The sequence below is a fragment of the Thermobia domestica genome, chromosome 6, assembly GCF_964235325.1.
Source record: "Thermobia domestica chromosome 6, izTheDome1.hap1.1, whole genome shotgun sequence".
In the NCBI taxonomy this organism is placed as follows: domain Eukaryota; kingdom Metazoa; phylum Arthropoda; class Insecta; order Zygentoma; family Lepismatidae; genus Thermobia; species Thermobia domestica.
Window position 1 is genome coordinate 189,509,562 of NC_137459.1, and position 13,904 is coordinate 189,523,465.

The window sequence follows — 13,904 nt, forward strand, 5'->3', positions numbered from 1 at the left end:
CCTATGTCTTATGAAAGAGAATATACCCAAGTTGGAAATTTTGTCAATTCTTTTTACCCTTAAAAGGGAACGAGGTGTACCACCTAAACTTATTGAGGTCCATACCATGGTCCCATACTATAATACCAAATTGTTAGTTTTTGCAATTTCCAAAAGTTAAGAAGTGGTTCTATGCACCCCTCCCGAAATTTAAGAGAATGGGTCAATGTATCTATTTCCAAAATTTAGAGTAGTGGTCCTGTGCACCGCTTTAGCTAGGAACTCTTGTTCCTGATTCAGGGACCTAATGTTTGCCAACTGGCTTAATTACTTTTTTATTCTTTTGTTTTTCCTGCATTTTCACTTTCTTAAAAATATTTCATTCTTCAATTTATTATTTTATGTTCCTTGAGTATACACTCAAATTAGCAGGGAGAGAGAAAATGTGTACAATCCAATGAATAATTAATTGAAATAAACTACTTTTGTGTTCATTCTTATAATTCAAATTTCATATTACGAAAATCAGCGTTTTTTGAAGCTAGTTTTTTTTTAAGAGAAACTTACGGTTGGAATAGTCGACCCTGCGAACACACTATTGCCTATATAATCAAATTTCGAACCGAATTTATATTATTGGATGGTCAGCGACCGAGTAGACACAACGTCCAGCATGTAGCGAAGAGAACATTGCGGCAGTAGCTGAGAGTGTGCGCCGTGAACAGTCGGATTCTCAGCAGCTTGGCTTGTCGATTTCGCGTGAGGATCTTCGTTTAAAAGCATACAAAATCTAACTTGTACAAGATTTGAAGCAGGTAGATTTTTGTTTGCGTCAGGTTTTCAGTGAATCGGCTCTGGAACACCTCAATGAAGATCCGCTATTTTATGGCAGAATTTTGTTCGGTGAGCGGCGATTATAACTCAATGGATACGCTAATAAGCAAAATTGCCGTATTTGGGCTGAAGAATAACCCAAGGACTGTCTAAAGCTACCGTTACTACTAGAGAAATGCTCGGATTGGTGTGGGTTATGTCTGGCAGAATCATTGGTCCATATTTTTTCAAAACTTAAGATGGCCGGAACGTAATCGTCAATGGCATCCGCTATCGCGACATGATAGCGGACCATTTGCTACCTGAAATTCTACCTTTGTGGTGTCAGTGATATCTGGTTTCAAGAAGCCGACACTGCTTGCCATACAACGCGTGAAACAATGGACTTATTGTGAAATCATTTTGGTGAGCAGCTGATTTTACGTTTTGGACCGGTGAATTGGCCGCCTAAATTGCGAGATATCACACCTCAGGATTATTTTCTTCGGGGTTACGTGAAGTCTCAGGTCTACGCGGAGAAACAGAGCTTCTATTGATACCTTGAAAGCAAACATTACTCGCATTATTCGCCAGATTCCGGTCCTTATGTTCGAACGAATAGTTGAAAATTGGAGCTTTAGAGTGGACCACTTAAAGCCTAGCTGTGGCTAACATTTAAATGAAATAATCTCAAAAAATAAGTGTTATCGCTTCTTCTTTGGTTTATAATAAAGTTTTCACCATCACATTCAATTTTGTGTGTTTTATTTCAAAATATTTTCCTGAACCTCATGATGGTTCACCCTTTAGTATTATTATTATTTTTAACTTAGAATCTGTTTTTCTTTCATAGTGTTCCTTAGTCCGGGAGGTTGATGGGTAGAGAGGCAAAATGCAGAGGCAAGGAGGGAAGCGAATACACATGGACGAACCTCCTCCACCACCTTATGAATCTCCAATGACACCATTGACACCAATGGAGCATAGCAATCAGGAGATGCAGGAGTCCTATACTCCATACACGACGTATACTCCACCACCTGAGACACCTCTCTCACATAATGCGTAAGTAGTTGCTGAAAGATACCTTAGCATCGATGAAGTATAAAATTTGGTGTCAAATAAATTAGAAAATAGGCGAAAATCTTTTTTGACTATACATTACATCAGTAATTCATATAATTCATATTGTGGATATATAGCCTATATGTGTGTATTCATTATATATATATATATATATATATATATATATATATATATATCCACAATCATATAAATACATTAATTTGAACATTGTATAACAGGATTGGATAATATATAATACTGTATCTATATTATAAAATTGAAAGTGACTATGTTTGTGACTCTTAATCTCTTGAACCTGCCGACCGATCTCGATCAAATTTCCAACTGACATTAGAACTTAGGGGAGGGGGAGGAGGGGGACATAGAAAAATAAATAAAACTTAATAACTCTTGAACCACCCTACCGATCTCGATCTAATTTTCAACATAGATAAGGTTTGGGCCTGGGATGCTTTCTTCATTGCACTGTTACAGTACACCGAAGGGGAGGGGGGAGATATATGTCAAAAAAGTAAAAATAAAAGTGACTGTCTTTGTGACTTCATCACGCTTAAACTACTCAACCGATCTTAACCAAATTTTCAACATAGATGAAGTTCAGACTTGAGATGGTTTTTATCATACACCCTATCACTTTAACGGTAGAACTTAGGGGAGGGGAGAAATCTATAAAAATAAGTTAAACTTAATAACTCTTGAACCACCAGACCGATCTTGATCAAACTTTCGACATAGATAGGGTTCGGGTCTGGAATGTTTTCGTCATTTCACTTTTACGGTGCAACCCAGGGGAGGGGGAGGGAGGAGATATATAAAAATCAATTTATATAAGACTGAAAGTGACTATTTTTGTAACTTAATAACTCTTGAACTATCCGACCGATCTCATTCAAATTTTCAAGATACGTGAGGTTCTGATCTGAAAACATATATGCAATTTCACCTTAACGGTAGATCCTAGGGTAAGGGGAGGGGAGAGGGCGTATAAATAAAAACTAATAAAACCTAATAACTTTTGAACCACCCAACCAATCTTAATCAAATTTTCAACATATACGCGAGTCGGGCCTTGGGAGTTCTTTTTATCGTTTCACTTTGACTAGCTAACATAGCGGAGGGGGAGGGGGAGATATATGTAAAAAAAAAAAAAGGACTGCGTTTGTGACTTCATCACTCTTGAACGACCAGACCGATCTCAACCAAATTTTCAACATACATGAGTTTAGGGGCAGGGATGGGTTTAGGCTATTCAGTTTGACGATGCAACGTAGGGAGGGGGAAAGAAATTTCAAATTGATCAAAAATGACCGATATTAGTGTTTAATCCATAGTTTTCGGGGTCGATGAGAGAAACAGTGACACTTCTGATGCTGTTTTGAATCCAAGTTCATCCCTGATAGATGGGAGGGGGAGGGTACAATGTAGGGGAGGGGGATAAACATTTGAAAATGATCGAAAATGACTGATATTAGTGTCGAATCCATCGTTTTAGGAGTAGCTGAGATTAACAGTGACAATTCTGATGCCTTGTGTCGCAGCAAGGGGGAGGGGGAACTAGACATAATAATGATCGAAAATGACCAATATTAGTGTGTAATCCATAGTTTTCGGGATCATTCAGATGAACAGTGACATATCCGATCCGGTTTAAATCTAAAATCAGCCCCGCCACTTGGGGGAGGGGAAGAAAGAGGTATATAAAAATTATCGAAAATGGCCACTATCAGTGTCGAATTTATAGTTTTCTGGATCCCTTAGATGAACAGTGGTACTTTCGATTTTGTTTAAATCCAAAGTCAAACCCGCAACTTGAGGGAGGGGAAGGAAGAGATATTTAAAAATCATCGAAAATAACCGATATTAGTGCTGAATCCACATTTTTTTAGGTCGCTGAGATGAACGGTGACACTTCCGATGCCTTGGCCCGCAGCATAGGGGTGGGGGAAATATATATATACATCAATGGTTAAAAATGACAGATACTACTGTTGAATCTATACAGGGTGTCTACTGGTCATGAAAGTCATGAAAAGGTCATATATTTTGCTTAGTGGTCATGAAAGCCATGAAAAAGTCCTTTATTTACCCAACTGGTCATGAAAATCTGAAATCTCAGAGTATATTTTTATACTTCATACTTTTATACCTCATACTGCATGTACTGAAACAGTTGTATCAGGTCAGTAATTGTGAGAATTTCCCCCACCAGTTAGTGCTGGCTAACTGGTACTTTACTGTCTTCCTAGCTGCTTCCCATTTCTCTTCTAGTCTCTGTAATATAGGAACAACTTTTTACTGTCCAACTTTCTGATCTGCTATTTCTTTACTTCTAAGAAATGTAAATTGTGTATTTTTGGGCCTTTAGACGTATGCAAATAATATTATTCGTTTAAGTTTGCAGATTTTAAATTTGATGATCTATTTTTTTAAAACTAATTTCTTTTATAATTTGTTTTGTCTTTTTAAACCGCAATTAAAAATTTGTTTACTGCCTTTTAAATTGCTCTTGCATTTTAAAATTAGTTGTCAGCTAATCGACATTATGTACATTAGACAAATAAGAACATAACGTGATCTTCATCTTAACCGATGCATCGCTGATGGTAGGGGTTTATTATTACTAATGGTAAATTTTTATCGCCATGGTCATGAAAATTTGAACAAAAAGGTCATGAAAAGTCATGAAAAAGTCATGAATTTACTTTCTGGTATTCCAGTAGACACCCTGCTATAGTTCTTGCGGTCGCCGAAATGAATAGTGATACTTCTGATGATGTTTAAGTCCATTTTCAGCCCTGACACTTGGGGGATGAGGAGGAATGACAGACATTAAAATGATCCAAAATGAGCAATATCAGTGTGCATTTAAATGATTTATTTCAACCCAGCGAAGCGGGTAATATATGTTAGTATATATATATATATATATATATATATATATATATATATATATATATATAATGTTTCCTAATGTAATTAGAATGAGAAAGTTGTGGAAACATTGAAACAAAATCCTTGTAAGATTCCTAACAGTTATTTAACCTTAATGTGACAAGTTTAGATAGAATCAAGGATTATACTAACCTATAAACTTGTATAACCTTATACATTAATATTAAAATGAGCACATCAATATCACGTAACATGTGTCGAATGGTGCTAAAACAAATTTCTGAAGTGTTCCCAAACTAAAAAATAAACAAAAATGTACAAAATAAACATAAACAATGTAGTAATGACAAATTCAGTATTAACCTTAAAATGTAGAAATGCATTTGTATATATATACCTCTTTCTGTATACAGGTACCAACCATGACTATGAAATAATACCGCTAGAGTGTAATAAGGACTTACACTTGGTACAGATAAAACTCAAGAGTTTGACAAGGAGAAAAGTACAATACAATTTAATAGTTCAGATCAGCAACTATTTTCCAGTGTAGGCAAAAGTTGAAATTGCTTGTACATAATAGATTCCTGGTGGATTTATTTTGAGCGTTTTCGCTTAGCTTTCCTTTTATGGATTGCATCTGCAGCACTCCTAGCAATAGTCCAACAGTAGTTGGCCAATATGGTAGAACTTCACTTTTCTTCATATCTTTTCTCCGTAGCTGCAATATCTTGTTGGAAACCCTCGCCGTGTTCATCTTTAACTGCTCCACAATGCTTAAGAAAGAGATCAGTGTGTGAATGAAGAAAGGGGAGTTGTAGGGACATATTGTAATTGTTCGTAGCATGAAAAAAACTTAGTCACAAGCTCTTTGTAACTTGTTGCTTGGCGTCTTCCCAAGAACTGTGAACAAAAACTCTTTAAAACTTTCCCACGCAGCTTTCTCACCATCTTCTAGTATTTCATCGAACTGTTGATCTCTGAATAGCTGTCGAATCTCTGGGCCAATAAGGTGCCCTCCTTAACTTTAACATCATGTAATCGGGGGAATTTTCCTCTTAAGTACTAATAGACCTCCCCTCGTGATTCAAACAAAACATTTCGTAAGACCTAATTTAACCTGTGGCAAGGGAAGCAAAATTCGTTTTGGATCTACAAATGCTTTCTGTTACACGCTTTCCACACCTGGTTCTCTCTAGTACGCCAATCACTTTTGAGGTAGTGAGAGGCACGATCTCTAATGTGCTATTCACAAATAAAGAAACTTAACTGCATTTTGTAACTTAACCGCATACCTAGTAACAGCATTATTATTTTATAGTCACCACAAATGAGGCACTGAAAGTTATATTTAATGACTTGCAGTAAACGTTTCAAGTTCTCATAAGATTTTTTCATATGAATTGCATGATCAAATGAGATTGGAAGGAAGATCGTTTCCAGTATGTAAAAGCACGACTTTTAAACTCACTTTTGAAGAATGTGAAGACCCTCCACTCCGTAGGATCGTAATTAATTTTGAGAGCCTTTGTGAGGCCATTTATGTGTACTTATGCTACAATGTGTCTTGCATAGTAAAAGAGAAGGTGAAATTCTTCACCCTATTTCGATACACTGAATTATTTTTTCTTGCAGTAAATTCCATTGTTCTAACCATGACACTAAAGTTTTTGAGTTAGATTGTGTGGTTCACTTGAAGGTACGTTTACAACAAATTCAGGTCCTTCAAAGTACTTGGTTCAGGAGACTCAACTTTCTGATCATCATCAGACGAAATATATTCTTTGAATGGGTTAGGGACACGTAGTCCTCCATAGGGAAGTCTGTGCATTTCAAATGGAATGTTAGGATAGATCAATGACCGCTTCGTTCAAATTTCCTTCTGGACGGCAGGAACCATGCAAAAGTAACAGTCGCTGATGTCGCTTGGCTCCTCTAAATCATGGACACCGCAAAAGGCATTGAACGTCTCTTCACCTTTATCCAATCCAATTTCTTAGATTGCTGGCACAGATGTTGCAAACAATGTGTGATGCCCAAACTCTTATCTTGATTTACAGTTTTACACCCAAAATAACAGTGATAGGCTTTTCTGATTAACGCTGTTATATGCTGTTTTTGTAAAGAAAATGTCATTTCCTCACACACACATATAGACATTTTCTGAACTGTTCACACAATGTCGCGGCATTTTTGTCGGTTTGAACACTTTTAAACGGAAACAAGACATTAATACAACCCGTCCAGTATTGCCATGTCAGTATGACATTTTATTCCAAACGTAGCAAGTATGTACACTACTATAACATTCTTATTAGTCATGAATATAAGACGAAAATGAAAGCTAATTTTCGATTTCTGTCTTTAAATTTATTTTCAGCACTACAAACTCAATAAGATTGAGGCGATTTTGTTCAGTTTACCTTTTCATTGTTGGACATTATTCAGAACAGTAAATAGTAAAATATATGACCTAAGAATTAAAAAGGAAAATTAATATAAAATCATTATTACTTTTTTTCTCTCTCTCTGTGAGCAAGAGGCTGGTTTCCTGGAGAAATGATGACAACAGGATAATCGTTTTCAAGGTTCAAAAGAATCCTTAGAGACAACCACTTGTATAAATCATACACATTCAAGCAAACAATTATTCAGAAAGTATCGAATTGTTACAATTCCATCTTTATACCTTTAAATATCTCCTCACACACCAAAAAGTAAATAAACATAATTAAAAATGTATCAATGCATTTACATGAGAAATAAAAATCTAAACGTGCTTTTAGCGGGAATACTCGAATACAAAATGACTCAAGAATTCAACACTCATATTCGTTTTCCTTGAGACATTGACAATGAAAACGATTTAGTATGTTTTAAAGGGAATTATTTTGTAAATGTCATGTACTTTTTGTTTTGTCATTCCCAGTAAGGACACTTGGTCAAAGAAGTGTAACAGCTTTTACACGCCAGCCATCCTGAGTGAGTTTTTTCCTTGATTTTCCTCATTCACACTAGGCAAATGCCGAAATGGTACCTAATATACAAATCCCAGGCCGCTTCCTTTCTTCCTTACCCGGATGAGGGACATCATCCTTCATACGTGACGTGCTTAAGGCCTTAGATGCCAGGAATGGCCAAAAATATATATAAATAAAAATTAATCAATTGTTTTGTCATATTTTACTAAACCGCAAGAAAAAGTAGGGAGTTTAGTCCCTGTTTAAGTTTAAAGCCTTTTAGTGGTACATCAAAATCTCCCCTGATGGATTTACATCCACAATCCAACGTGTTAATTTGCTGCGATATAATTGTACTGTTCTTTTGTAAAATACCTATTATGGTCAGGCCCGTATTTAGGTAAGTGCTATTCTGTATTCGAGCACAGGGCGGCAGAAATTAGGGGGCGGCAATATTTGGGATTTTTTAAATATTACCAATAATTCGCTCGAATTACAGTAGTTACTAATTAGCTAGCCTATCTGATTATTTTTAAAAAGTCATTCTCTCCCATCCCACCCCAAGCGGTGAGGATGAACTTGAACATCATGAAACTGGTACCGTTAAACTCAGCGACCTCGAAAACTATGAATTCAACACTAATATTGGTGGTTTGTCGATTACTTTTAAAATCTCGCCCCCTCCGTGGGGAGTATAGTATGACCTTGAAGTTGAACTGAACTAAAACTGTCACTATTCATCTCAGCGACCCCAAAAACTATGAATTCATCTCTAATATTGGTCGGTTTCGATTACGTTAAAAATGCCCCCATGTTATTCTTATGGGGACTTTGCACCCTCATATCTCAGCTCAGGTGTGACCTAGATACTTGGAACAGGTCATTTGGATCATTTTTCTGAGAGCTTTAAAATCTATTAAAATTTCATGTTTCTAGATATTCTGGTTCTCGAGTTGAAAATCACAACATCAGACAGCTTATTGTATTATTAATATAAATGCTATTAAACCATTATTGACGATGAATAATGTAAACACTTGTTTTTCGTAACAGTTATCATCTATAATTATTGGTGTCTCACAATGATCACCTACCTTTGGGCAGAATACCACATCATAATCATCATTGAGAGAATTAGGCCATTTAAAATTACGTTGTAACTTTTGTAACTTGTAATACCTAAACTGCTACTCATCATGAGGTGTTATGTTCGCAAAATCATGGCTTGTTTCCTTGTTTTACATAAGTTTGTGTGGGAGGCGGGAACGGCAAATTATTTAGAGTACAGGGCGCACAATATATAAATACTGGCCTGATTATGGCAAAATACGAATTTCAATACTTCAAGTAGTTCACTTCGCTTTTTAAGGAATTCAAAGAGCTCGATTAGGATTTGGTGTAACAAGACCTTTACTTGGGTTCCCACACACCTGTTAAATCAGGAAATGTCACGGAATGTAATTTAATTTGATTTTTGTCATGGAAAATCAGGGAAATTATTGAAGTTCTTTAATGTCAGGGAAACCAAGTAATCGTTCTCAGTATTGAAAGCAGCTTTGAAGTAATAAGATTATTTGTAATTTAGAGATTATGCAACACATCAATATAGAATAATAGGTCACCGATGCATTAAGTTATGTCAAGGTGTGTTGTGCCATGATTTGTGATTAGGTTATTAACTCTGAAACCAGTTGATTTACAGCATCTTGGATCCCTTAATGTGGACAGAGTGTGGCGTCTCTAATCTCTCAGCTGAGATAATTACATCTTTTTAGACTTGAAAAATGAAGCTTTCTAAATTTGTTTTATATATACAGTATACTATATATATATATATATATATATATATATATATATATATATATATATATATGAACAGGTAAATATATATATGTTGAGCGTATGTGCAAGCATAACTCTTCGACACGGGCGCACCGATTTTAATGGTTATTTTTTGTTTGTTTCAAAGAGTATTCTTTTCCGGTTGTTTCATGTAAAGTTCATGAGGATCTAACTATAGTCTTCGGAGCTAAACCATGAAACTTCTTAATGGCTGACAGTATTCATACCATAATTGTGTGTATGGTCACGCATAATTTCGACTTAAGTGCACCAATTTTGTTTTACTTTTTGTTTAAAAAAAGATGCTCTCATAGTGGTTTTACCTACATTTCATTAGGATCTGATAATCGTCATCGGAGGTAGACCATGAAACTCTTCAAGAGCTGACAGTGTTAATATCGTAATTAACTGACTTCTTTGTGTCATGTTCACGCATAACTTCACCACAGGTGTACTGATTTTGGTTATTCTATTTTAGTTTCAAAGAGTACTTTCTCGCAGATTCTATATATATGTTATGATCTAATGACAGTCTTTGGAGTTGGACTGTGAAACAGCTGATAGTCTTAATGACGTGTGTATGTTCACGTATCATTCCATAGCGCGTAAACTGATTGTACATATATTTGGTTCTGCATGTTTTCTAGGCCGACCCATTTTATAGGAAGTTAGTGCCCTATTTTTAGTTTAGATATCTAACTAAACTAGTGGGAATACCAAGAAGTGAAAAAAAATAAACTTTCGTCAGGGAAAATAGTTCTAAAAATCTTTGGGAACCCGTTTCTGTAAACATTTTGTATATGCTATTTCACTTACTTTTGTAAGCCCTTGGTAGTATCCACATGCCTTGTGTAATTATGTTATAATTATTTAGTGAAGTTAATCGCAGCAACTTATTTTCTCCATGATGCATATTACCATTTTTTAAAATTTATTTATTTTTTCAGGCAAGAGATGTATCATGAGCAATACGATCACCAAGCTCAGTACCATCCTCAGACACAGCCCCAGGCACAATATGATCAGATTTACGAACCATCCCAGTATGAAGCGCAGTATCATACTTCTCAACAAGAACAAAGTCTACAGTATGAGCAGGTACCTCACTTCGAACAGCCGTTGACTCCCTTGAGTATTGCTGGAAGAACTAGAGCAGGGAGAGCTAGAGCACGAGGTTAGTTTAATGATATCCTTATTAGAAATTTTAAAAAGGAATTTTTTAACTCTTTTCAAAAGGTGTACCGTAAATGTCTGTGTAGGATTTAAAACACAGCCAAAAAGTTAAAACTTAACACCAATGAAATGAAAATATTTAAAAAAAAAATTAATTACGCATTTTCTACGTCTAACATAGAGAGCAAATCTTCTTATTTCTGGCAGTTTTGTAGATACACACGTTTGCTTCAAATGATTCCCATCAAGTCTGTTCAAAATCTCAATGGTAGCAAGCATTCCCAAATTGTGATTTTAACGTTGCCCATTCGATAATGGGATGATGGTCCACTGCCCTCGTGACTTTTGTTTAGTGTAACGTAGGAAGTAATCATTGATTGGGGTATTCGTCAGCTATTCGTGCACACAGTTTTCAATTGTAACGTGATCTTGCTCCGTTTATATTCATAAATGTGCATGTATTTTTAAGTCCCGAAAATTTGTTGGCATTAGAATCGTAGTCATCTCCGGTTGAAACTATCTCATTTTTGAATCATAATGGACACAACACATTGCGTGGCTATTTATAATTCATTTTTATAAACTCAAAATGATTTCGATATTCCTAACTTGTTAAGGAGCAGCTTATGATATGAGGCAAAGTCCATTTGTTTGTATTCATCTGGTTACTGTCTTCTAGATGGTAAATCTTAACACCATTTAACGGTTTCCCGTGTAGAGTATCTATTCGTTTTAACAGCGTTTCTTTTACCGAATTCGAGCTCCTTCGTGGCTAAGCGGTTAGCGTACGCGCCTTTGGCGTGGGAGTCCCGGGTTCGATTCCCGGCGCGAGCTCATGTGGTTCGGATTCCACGTTAATCAGTAGGTCCACGTCTCATATAGCCTCGCTGCTGAACGGGACGTAAAACTCAAAGTCAACTCAACTTTTACCGAATTCACTCATTGATTTATTGTTAAAAACCAGCAAACCGAAGAAAAACTTTCGAATTGAACTCCGTAGTGAATAAAGGGAGAAGGCTACTTTTAAATGTTAGGAAAATCTTAGATTTATGTAAAGTACAGTTTTAATTTACTGTAAGATGGTATAATGCGATATACACTGGTTGACAATTGCCAGGGATGAAACATATTTTCTGCCATAATGTTTTATAACATAGTTAGGGTGTAGTAAGTGACAATCATATGAGTGCAGATGTTATAAAAGCTTTATTGCCAAGATATGGCAGGAATTTGTCATAATGAAAAGGAACAAGACGTGTAAAACCAAACACGTGGAGAGCGCTATGGAGTAATGACATGAAATGTCAGATGTCATGAATAGAGAAGAATTCAGAGCAAATCATTAAGGCGTGTGACTACCTCGGACACCAATGCGTACTGCACATCTGTTTGCCATGCTGTCCAGGAAAGAGTTCATGAGTTCCACGGGTATGTTGTCCCTAGGGCAGTTTTCAGGTCCTGAAGAATCAAATGTGCTGGATTCCTCTATGCAACTCTCATCCAAGGGCATCACAGGCATGCTTAATGGAATTGAGATCAGGAGAATGTGGTGACCAGTATATACAGTAGATATTCGTATGCTTCAATGCCTCTTCAACTTGGGCGGTTCTGTGTAGACGTGCGTTGTCATCCATGAACATGAACTCTTGGCCCGTGCACCACGAAAAGACGAACATATCCTGTCAGGATCTCATTGCAGTAGCGTTTCCCGGTTACGGATCCGCCTGCAAAACTGTGCAGTGGTGTTCTTCCATTTTTCATGATGTCCGCTCATACCATAACACCAGCGCCACCATACCTGTCCCATTCACGGATGTTCGATGAAAGGTAAAGTGTTTCTCGTTCTTACCACACCATTTGGTGGCCAGAATCATTCATCTGAGATCATCTCACTTGAGAGTCTCATCAGGTGACTCATCTGAGAACATAACATTTGCCCAGTTCCCCTTGTGCCAATTAAGATGTGCCACACACCACTATAATATGGCACAGCAGTGGGTGTCAGATGTTAGAACACGTTTAACAGGCTTCCGCACATACAACCTGTCAATATTGAGTCGTCATGAAATTGTTTGTGGGACGCACGGACACCTAATACCCTGGCAAACTCACTAGCAATTTCCGCAGCAGCGGTAGTTATATTCCTTCGTGCGAATACGCCAATGTAGCGATCTTGTCGAGCTGTTGTACTCCTCCCACGATTTTCACCATGCACGTATACAGCCGTTCTTCTCATCACATCAGATTTCTTCAGTCAGAAAATAAAGTGTTGTGCTACTCCCATCACACGTGCAACCTCTGTAACACTTTGACCTGCCTCAAGACGACCAACAGCTCTTCCACGATCATAATCTCGGAGATGAACCCTTTGCGCCATTTTCCAACAGACTAATTAGTTTGCACTAGAGTAATGTACTCGTAACAGCGGCTGTTGTGCTTGGCTGTATCTTTTACGTGCAACCTTCTGTCTCATTCTGGCGTTTTTTCGTGAGCAGGAACCTCGCATAGCCCGATTTTCTCTTCTCTTGGATGCAATGGCTCACTAGTGGTCCTTGCTTGATATATTTATGCCACTACATAACCACGAAGCCTTGTTCTCAAAATTTATGACTCCAAATGTGGTTCATCCCTAGCAATTATCAACCAGTGTATTACAGGTTAATGTGATATATTACAGGTTAGACGTTTAACACTTTTGAGAGCCTGCCTTTACATAAATATTGTTCTATTGTTATTGGAATGTTAAACGATACAGGCTACATGTACTATTTTCTAATACATTTCTTTCCCGTTTTGTAGGTGGAGCTCAGGTACACGGCAGTATAAAAAGGTCTAATCTATTACTAAGTGATGATGAACCGGCTCGAAAACGTAGAGCTGGACGAAGGCATGCAGAATCTATTATAGATGATGAAACTTCTTTGTACAACATAATTTGGCAAGGAAAGTCATCTCTGCAGGTAATACAATATTCCTGAAACAGTTTAATCCGAGCTTAATTTTATTCATTTAATACAGTAAAGTCAATGGCTCATATATGTGATAAATCATTCAACCAGATCATTAGACATTGTGATGCATGTCCCATTCTCCATCCTCATTTATATCAAAAATTTTTATGAAGAGGCTACTGACTGTTCTTAATTTTTTTTTTCCATT

General features: G+C 36.8%; 1 protein-coding gene across 5 annotated transcripts in view; it reads left to right on the plus strand.

The window, feature by feature from the left end:
* The window catches only part of LOC145688369 (cohesin subunit SA-2-like), a 122,761-nt gene that overhangs the window by 23,948 nt on the left and 84,909 nt on the right, over positions 1-13,904 (plus strand). For all 5 annotated transcript variants that reach the window (XM_081762521.1, XM_081762526.1, XM_081762524.1 and 2 more), the window contains exons 2-4: positions 1,646-1,857; positions 10,520-10,746; positions 13,545-13,705. In XM_081762521.1, coding sequence (XP_081618647.1) covers positions 1,685-1,857; positions 10,520-10,746; positions 13,545-13,705 — 561 coding nt within the window. In that variant the 5' untranslated portion in view covers positions 1,646-1,684. The remainder of the gene's footprint in view (positions 1-1,645; positions 1,858-10,519; positions 10,747-13,544; positions 13,706-13,904) is intronic.